Source organism: Tursiops truncatus, chromosome 7, assembly GCF_011762595.2.
Source record: "Tursiops truncatus isolate mTurTru1 chromosome 7, mTurTru1.mat.Y, whole genome shotgun sequence".
Classification (NCBI taxonomy): Eukaryota; Metazoa; Chordata; class Mammalia; order Artiodactyla; family Delphinidae; genus Tursiops; species Tursiops truncatus.
In genome coordinates this window covers 93,391,724-93,410,197 of record NC_047040.1, presented here as the reverse complement: position 1 = coordinate 93,410,197, position 18,474 = coordinate 93,391,724, and the positions used below count along the sequence as shown (strand labels likewise).

General features: G+C 35.4%; 1 protein-coding gene across 15 annotated transcripts in view; it reads left to right on the top strand.

The window, feature by feature from the left end:
* The window catches only part of R3HDM1 (R3H domain containing 1), a 114,600-nt gene that overhangs the window by 27,309 nt on the left and 68,817 nt on the right, over window positions 1-18,474 (top strand). For 8 of the 15 annotated variants that reach the window (XM_019925495.3, XM_019925491.3, XM_019925494.3 and 5 more), the window contains 8 exons: window positions 4,239-4,298; window positions 4,382-4,522; window positions 8,650-8,758; window positions 8,848-8,943; window positions 11,460-11,497; window positions 11,601-11,651; window positions 11,765-11,991; window positions 15,777-16,031. In XM_019925495.3, the coding sequence (XP_019781054.1) occupies window positions 4,239-4,298; window positions 4,382-4,522; window positions 8,650-8,758; window positions 8,848-8,943; window positions 11,460-11,497; window positions 11,601-11,651; window positions 11,765-11,991; window positions 15,777-16,031 (977 nt within the window). The remainder of the gene's footprint in view (window positions 1-4,238; window positions 4,299-4,381; window positions 4,523-8,649; window positions 8,759-8,847; window positions 8,944-11,459; window positions 11,498-11,600; window positions 11,652-11,764; window positions 11,992-15,776; window positions 16,032-18,474) is intronic. The other 7 variants (XM_019925502.3, XM_019925497.3, XM_073807749.1 and 4 more) reach the window with 6 other exon arrangements.

The window sequence follows — 18,474 nt, the reverse complement described above, 5'->3', positions numbered from 1 at the left end:
CACGAACCCACGTCGCCTGCATCGGCAGGCGGACTCTCAACCACTGTGCCACCAGGGAAGCCCCATATGTGTTTTTAAAGTGTACAATTTAATGGTTTTTAGTATATTCACAGATACGTGCAACCATCACTACAATCAATTTTAGGACTTTTTCATCACCCCAGAAAGAAACCCTGAACGCTTTTGCTATCACCTCTCTATGCCCTGAACCCTAATCTAGTTTGTCTCTACAGACTTCCTTGTTTTGGATATCTCATGTGAATGAAATCATATGTATGTGGTCTTTTGTGATTGGCTTCATTCACTTAGCATAATATTTTCAAGGTTCATCCATGTTGTGTAGCATGTATTACAACTTTAATCCTTCTGTGTATGCATTTTTATTTGAATAAATATATAGGTGAATCATTCATGTAATGGCTAATGAATAAGTTATTAGTAATGTCAGTGTGGATTAGAAAGTTGTAGCTAATGTTAAATTTTGTGAGAAACAAAATTTGCCTAAGTGATAGCTCAGTGTTCTCTCAATGAAACACACAATTAATTGCCAGATATACGTGGCACAAAATTAGTAATAAGTCTGGCAAATTTCCATTAGAGCTTTCAAGATTGTTCCTCAGAGATTTCTAAATGTTAAGCAGATTTACTTTTAGTGATACTAAAATTTAGCTAATGTTTTATTTCAAATTTTTTCTTCAGATCATTAATCTTTTATCTTGTTCTCATCCCGATGAATAAACTTAACCTCAGGTGTTAAATAACAGTTTATCTGGAATTCCTGTTTCAAGAAATATTATCGGAAACTATAATAATACTCATTACTAGTTTAGAACCCGGGAACCTGAAGTTGTCCAAGATAGAGTTTACACTCACTCACATGGTTTTTATACCTGTTTTTGTATTGATTTTATACCCGTTTTGTGTAAATTCCACAGTGTACTAAAGAAACATGGACAATATAGGCAACTATATTACATCGCTAATGGAGGGGAGCAGCCCCATGGATAAATCCTGAGAATGGATATTGTAAAAGTAAACTGTATTGTTCTGGGGAATATCGTACAATTGTTCTGTGTTTGAAATATTTCCTAAAATTACTTTTACTGGAGGTAATGTCTGAATCATCTTATTTCTTGCCTGTTGCAGATATTTGACCCAGGTCATGTGGAACATTGGGAAGGGTGTGGTCAGATGGAAGCATTGTTGTTTTCTTCTTTTTTATTTGCCACTTGTATACCAGCTGCACACACTTTCTCTAAAGTCAGTTCTGGTATAATGACTAGAGCACTGGTAACTAAAAGATTCTTGCCCCTTCATTTTCACTTTAGATAGTAGTTTATTGGTCAGTTTGATTGAGATCTTTGTTTTTATTATTTCTTTAATAAATAGACAGCATTTATTGGTCTATTTTTAAACGTTATATGATAAGTTCAATGCATGCCTACTTTTAGGTTCATGCGCTAATAAACCTTATGCCTTAAGAAAAGGAATTTGTGGATCTGTTAGTTTGATGTATGTAATGCTTCTATAAAGGATTATTAATTTTCAACTTATGGCCATTACCAAAATATCTAACCTTGATTACAGATTTGAAAAACTTAGACCAAGCTATAGATATATCATATACATATACATACATAGTATCATATACATACATACATGTATCATATACATACATAGCTATATGATACAGGCAGGAAGTGTAAATCTTGAGAACTTAGGAAAGCTATTTTCCTAACAAGTTCTACTTTTTACTAACTGAAAATTTCGTAAACTAAGTACGGGAACTTATTTAAATAAATGGCCCAGGTAATAATAGAAAATCCTCTGCAATCCATAGATCTACATGCGAAAGGAAAAAAAAATAAAAACCTGAATTTGTATCAATAGCTAGTAAAATCGTTAGATTTTGTTTACTTTCATGGAGACAACAGAAATTTGTTTTCAATGCCAGTTCATTCACTGAAGAACATTTCACATATCTTAGGCCTGCTGTTGAGCTCAAACAGAGGAAACAAATTTAAATGCACTGTTTCATGAATGCTGAATAAGTTGCCTGCCTCAGATTCCTTTTTTTTCCCCTGCAACAAGTATATAAAATACATTAGGAAAGTTACTGAAAATTATATCATCTCAAGACAAATTGACCCCCAAAAAATTAGAAGAAAAGAGGGTCTTATAGTTAAGTAAATAAGTCCTTTTTGGGGGGAAACCTTATGAAGTAAAAATTTCCCATCCTCCCCCAACATTTTAAGGAAAAAAATATTAAAAGACATGGATGAAATAATCTGAATAATTTATTCCACACAATTACATTTGTTGAGCTCCTCTCTATAGTCCAAATAACTATATAATGGTAATTGTGATAAACGCTATTAAAGGTATGAAAGAAACAGGTTCTAAGAAAGAATATAAGAAGCTGTCCTAGGCAAAGGAAACAGCTTGTTCAAGGAACCAGCTTGGCAATTACAGGGGTAAGCTAAAATGATAAGAGTTTTGTGAGTAAGGGGCAGGAAAAGAAGCTAAAGAGGTAGATGAAGACCAGATCATGCCCACCTTGTAGGCCACATTACAGGTGTTCAGTTATAACCTATGAGCAGTGAGAAACCTGTGATAAATATTTAACCAAGGCCATGACTTGTGTTCACATGTGTGTTTCTAAAAGATTGTTATGGATGCTCCAGGTAGAACACATTAGGAGGGAACAAGGGAGGATACAGAGAGATAATACACTACTATTACAGTAGTCAAGTCAGAGATCCTGATTGCTTGGATCCAGGGTAGTGGCAGTAGAAATAGAAGAAAAATAGATTGAAGATAGATAAATTTTGCAATAGTAATTAACTGCATAGGAGGATTTTTAAAAGCACAGTAATGGGCCAAAAATGCTTCTAGTACAATATGCCAAGTGAAAGGTAGTGCCACGCTGATAATGCAGAATACTGAAGGAGAAACAGGTTTAGGGGCAGAATTGAATGTTGCTAGAATTTGAGTTAAAATGTAATCGTGTTTTCAGCTTTGGGTTTGAAATCACCACATAGGCATGTTATTCTCTTGATTTTTTTCAACTGATATAAAAATATGTATGGTTAATATTACTCAGTTTTTTATAAGACTTCTTCCACAATATAGAGAAAAGATCAAACTCAGAGCTGATGTATAGACTTTCGGGCAACTTAAGCAAGGGCACTGTTTCCTTTTAAAATTTGAGAGGGATCTACTATATAGTGTTTATCTGGGAGGGAAACATTAACCTCTTGGCCTAGTTTTCTTGATCTATAAAATTTTAGGAACAGAACTGAATGATTTGTAAAGCTATTTCTAGCTTTAAGGTTCTTTGAGGGGTTTTTTTTGTTTCTGTTTTGTTTTGTTTTTCCCACATGCGCATGACATTTACAGTGAGCACAGGAATACTCTCTTGAGCCATGTTCTTGGTGTGTGGGCAGGGAGGTCCTTTGAAAGGGAGTGGTACCAGTAACTTATTTTGTAAGTGTGCTAAATAGGACCCTAGTGGTCTAAAGGAGCACGTGCAGGTGTTCCCTAGCGTCCCTATTTATTTTACATGTTGGAGGTCTTTGGTTCATTTTGATTCTTTGTGGGAAAAATTCCCAAAGTCTTAGAAATATATAATAGTGATTTTCAGAATGATTTGAAAAGTCCTCTCCTTCTGAATTAGAGTTAGTAATATAGTTCATACTTCTCTGCTATAGTTCCATTTATAAACTAGCATTGGATTCCCATAGGAGTATTCCTGTTGTTACTGGCATTGCATGTTCTTTAGAGTACTGTTTCTATGGAGTTCAGAATAACAAAGTCATGAGCCTGACTAAAGATGTCTGTTTTCCTGCTACCTCTTAGCTTTATTGAGTAGGGAAGTAAGGACTAATATGCTGTTATAATCCATACATTTGCAGAACAGAATCTAATATAGTAATATTTAGCAGATCAAGATATATCTGTTTTAAGAATGGCCACATGATGGTAATTGTTGAAATTGGATGATAGTCTCTCTACAATTGTGTATGTGTGAAATTTTCCATAAAATTTTTAAAAGTCATCTTTTAAAATATTACTTTTTTTTAGAAAGCATGTAAACATTCTAGCATCAAGCTTGTGATGTTCTTCAGTATACAGGTTTTACCCCCCCCCCAAAAAAATAGCCCTGTAAATTCAACATTTATGGTATGATGAGGTCAGTGTTAAATTTTATATATAAGAGTTTTCATATTTTGTTTCAGGGACAGAATGATGCTGTTGAAATTGGAACAAGAAATTTTAGATTTCATTGGTAATAATGAGTAAGTCCTAACCTTTAACAAGAAAATAAATTGTCATCACAGTTCTTTAAGATTTACTAAATTAGTTTTTCTTCTACTTTTAGGTCTCCACGTAAAAAATTCCCCCCAATGACATCTTACCATAGGATGCTATTACACAGAGTCGCTGCTTACTTTGGATTAGACCACAATGTTGATCAGAGTGGGAAGTCTGTCATAGTAAACAAAACTAGCAATACAAGAATGTAAGTATCAAGAAATGTAGTTATATATTATCTATGTGTTTGATACTACTTTATCTTTCTGTAGCACCTTTTATCTCAGGTTTTCCACATGTTTTAGCAGCCTAATTCAGCTTCGTGACAACCGTATGTGACGGGACCAAAAAGTAGATTTAACTCACAAGGTGTAAAATGCACCAGTCTGGACTGAAATAAGACAGATGAATGAGGATGGGTTTTAAAAAACCCTCAAAGGTCATAATATCAGTAATGTTTAATAATCATTCTCTTGCGGATTTTTGAATTAATATAATTTAGTTACCTGTGGCCAACCTCAGGCAAATTTTAAAAAAAGAGAGCAAACTTTAACACCCTTACATTTAATTAATTTTCTATCAGTTTACTGTCTTTTCCACCTTTGTTTTTGCTCCGTTTCTTCCACAAATCTCAGGACGGTGAGACTTACTGGTTAATCCAGTATCATCCATAATGTTTTGTACCCTTCTGGGCTATGTGTAATTGACTGAGGAAGAAATTTTAAGGAGTTAAGAGGAATCATTTGCTTTAAAAAGTGATACCTGTACAGTATGGTGAAATAGATAATCAGTGCTGATATGTGGGAGCAAAAGGCCCAATGCAGAGGCCTATTTGTGAAGCTAACGCAGTTGAGTTCAGCTAACATTATACTTCGCGGTGGTTTCCTATCAAAAGAATTTTCTATATTAATTTCATATGTGGCGGCAGTGGATCTGTGATAATGAGCAGCAGACAGCTTCAGATGCCATAAATAATGCTTTTCAGTTCATTGTTTTTCTTCCTTCCTTGAAGCTAGACTTCTCAGGGTTCTGTCTATTATGAACCCTTCAGTTTGCACGGTTTATAAATAAATGAATAAATAAATTCATTAATTTCCTTTTTGTTATAATGGCCTTTACCCTTGTAGCTGTCATATTGTTTGCTTGACTAAGTTGGTTTTCTTCCATTTCAAATAGTATTTTGTCAACTAAATAGGTATATTGGTGGAAGCTAGTATTTTTAAATGATTGTTACTACAACTAAAATTAAATTAATGAAGACAAATGTCTTTGAAAAGGATCCCATATTTTCAGGGGCATTAAATTTTACCTGCAAATGGGAATCTGATTTAATTTTCCTATGCCTGTCTTTCAGTCTTTTGAAAATATCCTCATCTTTCAGCTTTTTCCTAGTTAGTTGTATCATGGCTAAAGTTGGATAGTAACCATAACCTACGAGCTGGACTTAAGGTGAACAGAACTCTACTTCATTTAACCAGTACCTTTCAACATTACTCAGAGCTGCTGGATGCCCAAGCATGTGTACATTAGCAGGCATTTTGACTAACATTTCGACTGGTGACTCTCTAAGGTTTTCAATACAGTGTAACCTCAGTTATTTGAATGCTGCGAGTGATGTCAAGGTTCTCTTTATCCAGATCATGAAAAGTTTAGCTAAACGCAGATGTTTATGATGTACTTAAAGAAGAATGGATCAATAGCGTAATTATTACTAAACATTTCAGATCATTGACGTTACACTGTATTCTTATTTTATTTCTTCTGGAATATGAAGAAGGATGTAAATCAGAAAACCTTAGAGATCTGCTCCACAATGAATAAAAACAAACTTGCCTTTTCCTCATAGGCAGATTACCCGCTCCAGCCTTGAACCAGTGGTGTTGTGGATGTCAACAACCCGGTGTCCACTGGGCTGTCTCATTGGAGCGGGAAGTTGGCGATTGCAGGGCAGTAAATTCAGGCATCTATAAAAGACAGAGGTAAGACAGTCTTAAGGTTAGCTGAAATGCCTGCTAATGCTGTTTGGTGTGGGGATCCAGCTGCTCTTAGAAAAGTTGCCAGGCTCTTGGTTAAATCTTATAGTTCATATTGGTATAACCATCTCTTTTTTCACCCAAGTACAAATTCCTTCAATAAGAAAATGTGATTTTGAACAGCTACAGAAATAGTTGATATAAGTAAATGGGGCAATCATGGACAAATAAATAACAACATACTGCCATTGTCAGAACTAAATAGATAATCCTTCAAATTCCTAAAGAAAGCAATCTTTTTCTTATCAGTTTGGTCATGAAATCTTTTTACTCTTTTATTTTTCTCTTTAGTTCTCTGTATCGCTTTATGTGGAGATGTGCTCTGTTTCACTTATCTAAGTATATTTTAAAATAGAGATTTCTTCAGCTTACTTACATAATTCTCATTTTATTTATTTTATTTTATTTTTATTTTTTTCGGTACACGGGCCTCTCACTGTTGTGGCCTCTCCTGTTGCGGAGCACAGGCTCCGGATGCGCAGGCTCAGCAGCCATGGCTCACGGGCCCAGCCGCTCCACGACATGTGGGATCTTCCCGGACCGGGGCACGAACCCGTGTCCCCTGCATCGGCAGGCGGACTCTCAACCACTGTGCCACCTGGGAAGCCCCATAATTCTCATTTTAAAATCTTTTGCATCGGGCTTCCCTGGTGACGCGGTGGTTAAGAATCCACCTGCCGATGCAGGAGACATGAGTTCGAGCCCCGGTCCGGGAAGATCCCACATTGCCGCGGAGCAACTAAGTCCATGCGCCACAACTGGTGAGCCTGCGCTCTAGAGCCCGCGAGCCGCAACTACTGAAGCCCATTCGCCTAGAGCCCGTGCTCCACAACAAGAGAAGCCACCACACCACAGCTAAGAGTAGGCCCCGTTCACCACAACTAGAGAAAACCCGCACGCAGCAACGAAGACCCAATGCAGCCAAAAAATAAACAAAATAAATAAATTTATTTTTTTAAAAAATCTTTTGCATCATTTGACAGGAGGTAGATATAGTACTTTACTAAAAATTCACTAGGTTAAAACAAATATTCAGAAGTGTTAACTTGATTACTACATATTGAAATATCTGGTCAAGTTTGCCGAAAATGTCATTACTGAGGTTTAGTTGGTTTAGAAATTTATTTAGGGTTTTCATAATATATTATGTGACTACATAATATATATTTAAAGTATATGTAAAAAATTGCTTAGGGGTTCAGTTAGCCTTTATTTCCTCTAAATATATTTTTTGTATATCACATATTTCAGTTTTATAATAGGATGGTATTACATCTCAAGAGTGTTGAATGGATTAATTTGTTGAAGCTGAGAATACATTTCAGAAAGTGAAGTTTTATATAATTGTAATTTTCCAAGGGCAACAACCTTGTCTGTCTTCTGGATCTCAGCAGAACTTGCAACATTTCCATAGAGGAAAGACCGGCCAATCAGCCATAAAATATGTTGTTAAGAGTTCATAATCATTTCTTTAGGTTGTAACATTAACCTTCAAAAAGGAACTTCTCTTTTTAACCTATTTCAATTAATATAAAACAAAGATGTACCCTGCTGTAATTATGAATTCTTGGTAACTTGGTTGCATTTTGAAGTAGTCTCTTAAGCTTTATTAAATTCAGCCACAAAATATTTGATTAACACCAAACCAGGTACTATAGGAATGTAACATAAAATACTGTGCTATACTTTTTTCTTTGTCCCAGAATTGTTTCTTAGATTTAGAGGAGGCAATGCAAAGATGATATACAGGCTTTGAGTCTTACATACCAGGGCTCCAAGTATGGCTCAGTCATGTACTTGCCCTTTGACCTTGGACCCTTGCTTTAGCCATTTGAACCTCAGTTTTCTCAGTAATATAATAATAACAAACTTCTACTGAGTGTTTACTGTTTTAAATGCTGGTCACCTATTAATTCATTTCATCTTCACAACAGCCATATGAAGTAGGTACACTGTAATTCCTATTTACAAGTGAGGAAACTAGGGGAAATAAAGGTTAATAAGTAACTTGTGTAAGTCCTAAAGCACAACTAAGTGTTAAAGCTGAGTATCTGAACCTTAGCAGTCAAATTCCAGAGCCCACAATGTATTTCATACAGCCTTTCAGTCATGACATGGGGTAGTTAATATTTTCTCATAAGATTGTTTTGAGGAGTAATTGAGATAACGTAAGTATCTATTAATGGCACTAGTGAGTGGTAACTTATATTTATCACCTTCTATAAAGCGTTATATTTAACTTTTCTGTAAATATTTTGTATTATCTCTTTTGTTCCCTTGGTTTTTGCTTTTTTTTTTTTAGACCTGATCAGAAATTTAATGAACATATTAAGGATGATAAAGGTGAAGACTTTCAGAAACGATATATCCTCAAGAGAGATAACTCTAGCTTTGACAAAGATGATAACCAGGTAACCTAGCATGACTAGAGCATTTTTATAGGTGCTGGACTTATACCAGCAGACCATTTTCCCAAGATTAATTGTTCTCTTTTCTTCAGATGAGAATACGTTTGAAAGATGACAGAAGAAGCAAATCTATAGAAGAAAGAGAAGAAGAGTACCAGAGAGCTAGAGACCGAATATTTTCCCAAGATGTATGTTCTAACTTATATTTAGCTCTTCATGTGTAAATATATGCTAATTGCATTATAGGGGTCACTCCTCCCTCAATCTATTGATCACATATACTTCTAACTACATTTGTTACATATAAAGTCACCCCTTTAGAAATACTGCAGTCTGTCTTGTTCATGTTAATGATTTAGTAGTTTATAAAATACTACTTTGCACCAGTTGTATAAACTTTTCAAAAGTTGAAAGCAGATCGACTAAGGAGTAGTATATTAGACTGAGTATATAGTTTATGTAATATTTTTTTCTTCCAGACTTCTCACAGAGTTGAGATTTTTAGAACATTGGTCACTGTCTACAAAATCATGTACTCTAAATCCTACTTGTTAGTGGACTTTTCTTGATAAATAACTTGTTTCTTCTTTTAAAATACAGCTAATTGATTTTTCAGTTTAATATTTGTTTTCTACTTTATAAGTGATTATATGGAAGAGATCTTTGTTGTTGTTGTTGTTGTTGTTGTTGTTGTTTTTTGGCTGCTCTGTGCGGTGTGTGGGATCTTAGTTTCCTGACCCAGGATCCAACCCACACCCACCGCTTTGGGAGCTTAGAGTCTTAACCATTGGACCACCAGGGAAGTCCTGGAAGAGATCTTTTAAGTGGCTGATTACTTTACACATATATTTAAGGGAGAATCAGTTTGATTTTACCAATATCTGTTAAGCACCTGCTCTGTGCAGTACAGGGTACTAGTCAAGGATATAAGAATATATGTAGGGCTTCCCTGGTGGCGCAGTGGTTGAGAGTCCGCCTTCCAATGCAGGGGACGTGGGTTCGTGCCCCGGTCCGGGAAGATCCCACATGCCGCGGAGCAGCTGGGCCCGTGAGCCATGGCCCCGGAGCCTGTGCTCCACAACGGGAGAGGCCACAACAGTGAGAGGCCTGTGTACCACAAAAAAAAAAAAAGAATATATGTAATTTGTTTTAATACCACCAGAGATAGAAGTTAGCTCTGTATTAAAAAAAAAAAAAAACGTAAATGACATTAAAATCTAGACTGTCAGTTAAAACTTTATAATATTCAACAAATCTTATTGATCATGTATAGTAGGTGCTGTGCTGGGCACTGGAGAACATATCCATGGACATTTACATTAATTTATCTCCCAAACAACCCTATATATGGTAGATACTATCACTGTTTTTATTTTATAGATAAGTAAACTGAGGCTCCAGGAAACTAAGGAAAATAGACAAGGATCATCCAGCTAGAAAATGCCAGAGTTGGGATTTCAGCCCATGTCTTCTGAACTCAGAGCCTAACCTAGATCTATTTCCTCTCTCTAGTTTGTAAGATGGATGAGGTCTTTACCCATGATGAGTATTCAGATAATGACAACATGGTGTGTGATTTGTATAGAAACGTGAAGGTAAAATAAGGAACACAGCAGAGAAGCACCACAAACCAGAATTGAGGAGTGAGAGGGAGAGTTAGCTTCCAAGAGAAGAACTGAAGGAGTGAAGTATTCCGTGTCCAGGGTCAACATCTGCAGCGAGCCAGAGATAAAGGAGAACTTGACACATGAGGAATTGAGAGATTCAGAGTACCTGGATTGTAGCCTAGGTGACAAGAATTGAGGGACGTTTCAATTGGAGAAATAAGCAGGAAGCAGGTGACTTGCTCCTGAAAGCTAGTTAAGGAGGTTGGGGCTTTTAGCTAGAGCAGGGGTCAGCAAACTTTTTCTATAATGGGACAGATAATGAGTATTTTAGGCTTTTCAAGCTATATAGTCTTTATTGCAACAACTCAAATCTGCCATTTTAATATGAAAGCATCCATAGACAAAACACAAATGAATGGGCATGGCTGTGTTCTGATGAATGTATATTTACAAAAACAGGTAGCTGACTGTAGTTTGTGGACCCCTGTGCTAGAACGAAGGGGGCTATTAAGGAGGGAACAGGCGTGATCAGATTGATATTTTAGAGAGATAGCTATGGCTTCTGCTGTTTAAATTGGATGAAAAGAGCAAAACTGGTAGCTGGAAAACTAGAAGACTGTTGTAATAATACAAGATGCAAAACAGATGGTTGCCTGAGTTAGGTTAATAGCACTGGAGGATTTTAGCTGTAAGCTACATTGAGGCGTAGCTGCTAGTTCACTGCTACAGCTACTGCCAAAGCACAGGTGATCAAAATATTTGTTGAGTGAAGGAGGTGGAATCTACAGACAGGTGTATACTTCGAATATGTAATAGTGAAAATGGGTTCACTTGTTAGATATTTGAATTTCAAGCTACTTTGTACAACAAAAATGAATGGCTTCAAAAATGTGTATCTGTTAAAAATAAGCATAGTATCTCCAAGCCAAAATAATTTTTCATTGTCACTTATTTTGCAACTTATCACCATGTTTGATTTGAGGGGTGAGGGTAACTACTTTTTTAAAATTGTTACACGATTTTTGTTGTCATCGTTAGTTTCCAGATGGCGTTATCCGACAAATGCTCAACTTTTTATATCTGTTCTTTCTTTCTAGTCCCTGTGTTCCCAAGAGAATTATATTATTGACAAAAGGTGAGGGGCTTTTTAACATTTGTTTTGCTAAGTGTCTCACTGATGCTAATAAAAATAAAAATGTTTTAAAAAAAATAAAAATGTTTTATGAAAATGCCAACAGAATCCAAGACGAGGATGCTAGTAGCACCCAGCAGAGGCGCCAGATATTTAGGTATTGGAAGCATGTTTTCGTGCAGTACACAGTATTGAATATTTAAAGCATTTTTTAAATAATTTTCCTTTTTGTCTCTATTAGCTTCTCAAAGTTTTATTTCTAAATTACAGAGTTAATAAAGATTCTTCAGGGAGATCAACAAATAGCCATCAGAGCAGCACTGAGAACGAGTTGAAGTACTCTGAACCACGACCCTGGAGCAGCACGGATTCAGATAGCTCTCTCCGAAACTTCAAGCCCGCTGTAACCAAAGCCAGCAGCTTCAGTGGAATTTCAGTTCTGACAAGAGGTGATAGTTCTGGAAGCAGCAAAAGCATAGGCAGGCTTTCAAAAACAGGTATAAATATCTGTCTAGAACTGTGCAGTCAAAACATTAGTTTCCCTAATGCTGTCTTAGGTCTTTATTCATCATGTGGCTTCTGTAATTATCCTAAAATATAGGATTCCTACCAGCAGTACATTGAGCACCTCCAAAGTACTTAAGAGGTAACACGTTTACTGACATTAGGATTTATTCTCTGTGTGAGAGAGATTTACAGAAGGCATCTTTCCTTACCTAGGATTAGTTAACATTGATTGCATTTTCAGCTAATACTGTCATTAGCTGAAATTCAGCTAATACTATCATATTATTGAGTGCATTTCATGATAAAGTTCATTTGCCATTCTAAAAAAACATATAAAATTGCTGAGAAGTTTTTGAGGAATTTAAAAACTAAAGAAATATAATACAATGTAATTATTATGGATAAGTAGAAATTTCAATAACATTCTCATTCTACTAGCTTCTTTGCTTTTAGATTACATAACTTTTAGGCTCCTAGCATTTTTCTCTTTTCACTTTCACTGGCTTCGATACTAAAGTTCATGTCTCTTTTAGGATCCTCACGGATCTTTATTTGTATCCCAAAATAAGCATGAAAATCAGCAGAAATGGCTCTTTATCCTTTCGGGTAAAGCCTAGATATATGGTTTTACACAGATAACAATTGAAGGGAGAGGTGTAAATTTGAAGGTGACAGAGTAAATTTTTCTCATCTCTGACTGTAATTCAGTACTTTAAATTCTTAAGGTTTGTGAATTGCACTTGTCATCTTTTTAACTTATAATGTGGATATTTAAAATGTCTTAGTGTATATGATAGACTCTTGCTAAAGATAGGTAAATTTTATGAATATAAGAAATATGCATATGTACCAAATATGCATTTATTTGATAAACGGTCAGTCATCATGTCATCATAACAGGAAAAAAAACTACTCATGTGTTGTGAGGAAGTCATTTAGACACACAGCCAAATGAAAACATTTTTTTAAATTTATTTATTTATATTTTTTTGCTTCATTGAGTCTTAGTTATGGCACGTGGGATCTTTCGTTGCGGTGCGCAGGCTCCAGACTGCACAGGCTCTGCACAGGCTCAGTAGTTGCAGCGCACGGACCCAGTTGCCCAGCAGCATGTGGGATCTTAGTTCCCTGACCAGGGATCAAACCAGTGACCCTGCATTGCAAGACATATTCTCAACCACTAGACCACCAGGGAAGTCCCTAAAACATTTTTAGAACATGTACTATTTATAATCTATATTATCTTCAGAGATGAAAATAAATATTTAATTCTTTTATTAGGAAAAAACTTTTTTTCATATAGTTCTTGGAGATAGTCATTTTTGGCACAACTTAAAATAGAAGTTATCCTTCTGAGGCAGTCGCTGTAGTGTATCATATTTGTTTATGTCATTCATTAAAAATTAATTCTCCATCCCAGAGTCAATTCTGTTATTCAAAACCTAATTAACTATTTACATCATCAAAATCTTTTCTTTTCTTTCATTGTCTCATTGTCTACCTTAAGCCATTATACTGAAAGTCGGTGACTTCTTCAGTCTCTGTATAATAGAAAATTAAGTAGATTGGAGGCAGGAAAGCAGTTAAAAATAAATTATCAAATTAGCTTATTAAGTACAGTGAGAAATAAATTTTAAGCTGATGCTAATGTAAGTACTTGGAATATTTTTATTCTACCTTTGTCCCTTGCTGTGATAAAAAATTGAAAGTTGACTTTACGTTACAGGAAGATGCTATGATTACGAGCTGAAAATGAAAGTCTGCAGTGAAACCTGACAGTTGTTTCTCTTGATAGAGAGTTATCATTTTTGTTATTTCCTACACTGCTCTTAATCTTTCTGTGTTCTTATAGATAAGGGGTTTCTGATATAAGAGGTTTTGGGCATTTGGCTGTGCTAAGTTCTTTGTCCTGGGGGAAAAATTATAATCTGTATATTCCTAGGTGTTAATCTAAAAGGTAAAAATATACGTAACTTTGTCCTTTTGGGAATGTGGGTAATGTGTTTTTTGTGGCTGTCTGTGGCTGCTGTTACTGGGTTGGCCAAATAGTGCCTTCGGTTTTTAAGTAAAAATAAAAGACACATTTTTCATTTTCACCAAGAACTTTATTGAACAACATATTCACCGTTCCATTGCTTTCTGCCATTTTTCAGGCAACTTCATAATTCCATCTTCCCAAAACTTTTTATCTTTTTGAGCAAAGAACTGTTCCAGGTGCCTTTTACAGTCTTCAAGAGAATTGAAATTTTTTTCCATTAAGAGAATTTTGTAAAGACTGAAATAAATGGAAATCCAAAGGTGCAATGTCTGGTGAATAAGGCAGATGAATCAGAACTTCCCAGCCAAGCTGTAACAGTTTTTGCCTGGTCATCAAAGAAACATGCCATCTTGCGTTACCTCGATGGAAGATTATGTGTTTTCTGTTGACTAATTCTGGACGCTTTTCTTCGAGTGCTGCTTTCATTTGGTCTAACTGGGAGCAGTACTTCTTGGAGTGAATCGTTTGGTTTTCCGGAAGGAGCTTATAATAGAGGACCCCCTTCCAATCCCACCATTTACACAATCATCTTCTTTGGATGAAGAGTGGCCTTTGGTGTGGTTGGTGGTTCATGTCACTTGCCCCATGATCTCTTCCATTCCACGTTATCTTATAGTATCCACTTTTCATCGCCCGTCACAATGTGTTTTAAAAACGGAACGATTTCGGGGCTTCCTTGGTGGCGCAGTGGTTGAGAGTCCGCCTGCCAATGCAGTGGACGCAGGTTCATGCCCCGGTCCGGGAAGATCCCACATGCCGCAGAGCGGCTGGGCCCGTGAGCCATGGCCGCTGAGCCTGCGCGTCCGGAGCCTGTGCTCCGCAACGGGAGAGAGGCCACAGCAGTGAGAGGCCCCCATACCGCAAAAAAAAAAAAAAAACCCGATTTCATTACATTTCAGTAGAGAATTTCATGTAGAAATACAGTCGAGAATTTCATGTAGAAATACAGTCACTTAACTTACGTGGAACCCAAACATCAAAGCGATTCACATAACCAGGCTAGTGCAAATGATTTTCAATGCTTGATTTGGATATTTTGAGTATGTCACCTATCTCCTATGTAGTATAACATTGATTGTTCTCAATTAACGTCTCAGTTTGATCGCTGTCAACTTCAACTAGTCTACTCAGCTCTGGAGTATCGTCCAGCAGGAAATATCCATCACGAAACTTCACAAACCACTTTTGACGTATTCGATCAGTCGCAGCACCTTCTCCATACACGGCACAAATCTCTTTTTGCGTTTCAGTTGCATTTTTACCTTTTTTCAAATAATCAAGCATAATATGCCGAAAATGTTGCTATTTTCTTCCATCTTCAATATTAAAATGGCTTTACAAAAATTCACCAATTTTGGTAAGTTTTTTTTTAACTGCAGCTGTCACATAACAGTCTAACAAACTTGTTTCAAATGAAGTTAAAGAGAACTAAGTGCTACTAGAGCCATCTTACGGAAAAAAACCGAACGAATCTTTTGGCCAACCCAGTATTATAGACTTGCTTTAGTTGCATGCTTTGGCTATGACTTCTCTTGCAACTTATGTGATCAGTTTTGCTGTATTAAACATGTTCTTGGTGGAGAGGGGAAGCAAAATTGTACAGTAAGTCAAAAATAGTTCATGCTTTCATGTGGTAACTGCATGTTATGCAATGTGAATTTTATTGTTACTTATTTAAAACCTGCGTTTTTATATGAGGTTTAAAAAATTCCCTCTTTTTCATTACTCCTCCCCTAGGTTCTGAGTCTTCTGGTAGTGTAGGGTCATCTACGGGCTCTCTCTCTCACATCCAGCAGCCTCTTCCAGGTACAGCTCTCAGCCAGTCTTCTCATGGCGCACCTGTCGTCTATCCAACTGTCAGCACTCATAGTTCTCTTTCCTTTGATGGTGGCCTAAATGGGCAAGTCGCATCTCCTAGCACTAGCTTCTTTTTGCTTCCCTTGGAAGCGACAGGCATACCACCTGGCAGTATTCTGATCAACCCACAAACAGGTTGGTATCCAGAAAAAGGTTTATTTCAGTTGAGATATCAGGAGTTATCTGAAAACTAAAGAATATGTATTAAATGTATTATCTGTATATGCATTGTCAGCTTTTTATATTTCATGTGTGATTAGCATTTTCCCTAGAACTTTAATAAAAACACTTTATGCTAGAGAATGTTAAAAGACATTTATATCAGAAAGTATTTTTCTCCTTGTGACATCCATGACATCATCTTTTAGGCCAAATAATTAAGAAACAATTCATTTCCTAGAAATGGGACAACCACCTTTGAAAGAACTTTATTTGATAGAACAGTTTTACCGTGGGAAAAATAGTATGCATTTCATGAAGAAGGAGAACGTTAGCAGCTCTTACTTCTTACGTAATGCGGTGGAAAGAACCCATAAGTAATTGCTCTTCTGAATATGGTAACTGTTTTCTACTTAGGAAAAGCTAAAGAACATCTTATTAGTAGTGAAAGAAAATAGATAGTCGTTATGAATTAATATTGACAACACATTCTTTGCAATTAGATAGTACTTTGTATTTATTGAGTGTTTATCATGTGTCATGTACTGTATTATGTGCTTTAAATACATTACTTATAGCAACCCTGTTAGGTAGGTGAAATCTACATTTACAGATAAGGAAACTGAACTTCAGAGAGATTAAGAAACTGCAGTCATAATACATTTCATTATGTATATTGGCAAAAATGACTTATATTGAGAAAATAAAATTTTTTTTTAATGGCAAGAAGTTTTGGTTTCAAAATAACATAGCCCAATCATATGGTAAGATAATGAAAATCACCTTAAGTCATTCAATAACCTTAAAGATTCAGATTTAGCTAATGTGATCATATCAGCATGGCAGTAGTTGGGCAAGGTGTGTCAGAGTCTCTGAGTGTTCTGAAACCTGCCTTTTGTTTGTTGTAGAAAAAACCATGGCTGGGAACTTGTTACCTTCAGATTTCATTTGCATCTCTTTTTTAAGATAAAGTATTCAAACTTTTGTTTCTGTTGTAAAAATGGAATTAGCGTAAATAACTGACTCTTCAGAAACTCAGTTTTTGCTTTATAACCGTTATCTTCTGATCCTTCAAGTCTATTATATTACTAAACTTCTTGTTTTCCTGGGGCAGAATATAAGATGATTTAATATTTTACTATTTTCTATTATTTTTAATTCAGAATATTAGTTAACATGGTTTTGGTAACGTGGAAGCTTCATTTGAGTAGAAATGAGAAACTAAGCAACCTGAAATTAAATTGTATACTTAATTTTAAATTAGCCCAAAAGTGATCTCTTTGTTTTTGAGAACAGCATCACCACACATCCAGCTTTTTTCACACAATCCTTAAGTTACTTTTAAACATGCTTTCACTCAAGTCTTCTCTACCATTTTTTTTTTCAAAATTATTTATAACAATCAACAAATATCCAGCATGGCTTGCTTTTAGTTATCTATAACCATCACATAAATTATCAGGAAATTAACTGATGAAAATAATTTGACTTTGGAGAACTTTTTCCACTTGACAGCAATGGAACAGTGTATTCTGCTTTCCCAAATATTATTTTATTATATGTCACAAGTTTATTTTAAAAAAAGAGAGGATGTTTTGAAGGCAGTTTAAGACACATAGATATTCTTCCCATCCTAAAAGGGTATGTAGTCAATGATCTCTTTATTTCACATAGTCCTTTCATTTTTCTTTCTTTCTTTTTTTAATAATCTAGTGTGTTTTTTTAAATCATTCAGTGTATAGCAAGGAAAAATACTACTCTTTGAATCTGTTTATGTGTACATTGAAAAAGTCTGGAAGGAAGGTATCCAAATTGTTGATGATAAGATTATGGGGAATTTATTTACTTTCTGATCTGTATTTGTTAGTTATTCTGTATTTGTTAGTTATTTCTAAGAATATTACTTTGCATAATAAGAAAAACTTGTTTAGAATGTATGTGTAGAGAGTTACTTAAAAGTATTCCTCCCGTAATTGGTAACCAATAAGAATAAGCCTCAAGATCAGTACTAAAGTTCTCTCTCGTTTTATTTTTTACCTATGAGTAAAGCTCATTGGAAGTGAAAGGAAATTTTTTTAGAAAATTATTTAGAATTTTTAAATTATTTTCTACTTTTAACAAGTTAGAAGTTATAAAATAAGGACACTGCCATCAACTCCACAATTTGAAATTTGAAGTTATCAACCATTTTAATTTTCATCAGCTTTTAATCTTACTAGTTAAATATATGCAGTGTGACCTGTAAATTAGATATTTCTTACCATCTAACAGGCTAATTAATAAATTTCCAGTATCCCAAAGTCAAGTATTTTTTTTTCCCCTTGAAACTGAAATGTTACACAATCCTGTAACTCAATCCCTTGAGCAAGATGTGTTTCAGAATTGAGTTTCTTGGAAAATACTGTGTAGTATAAAACAA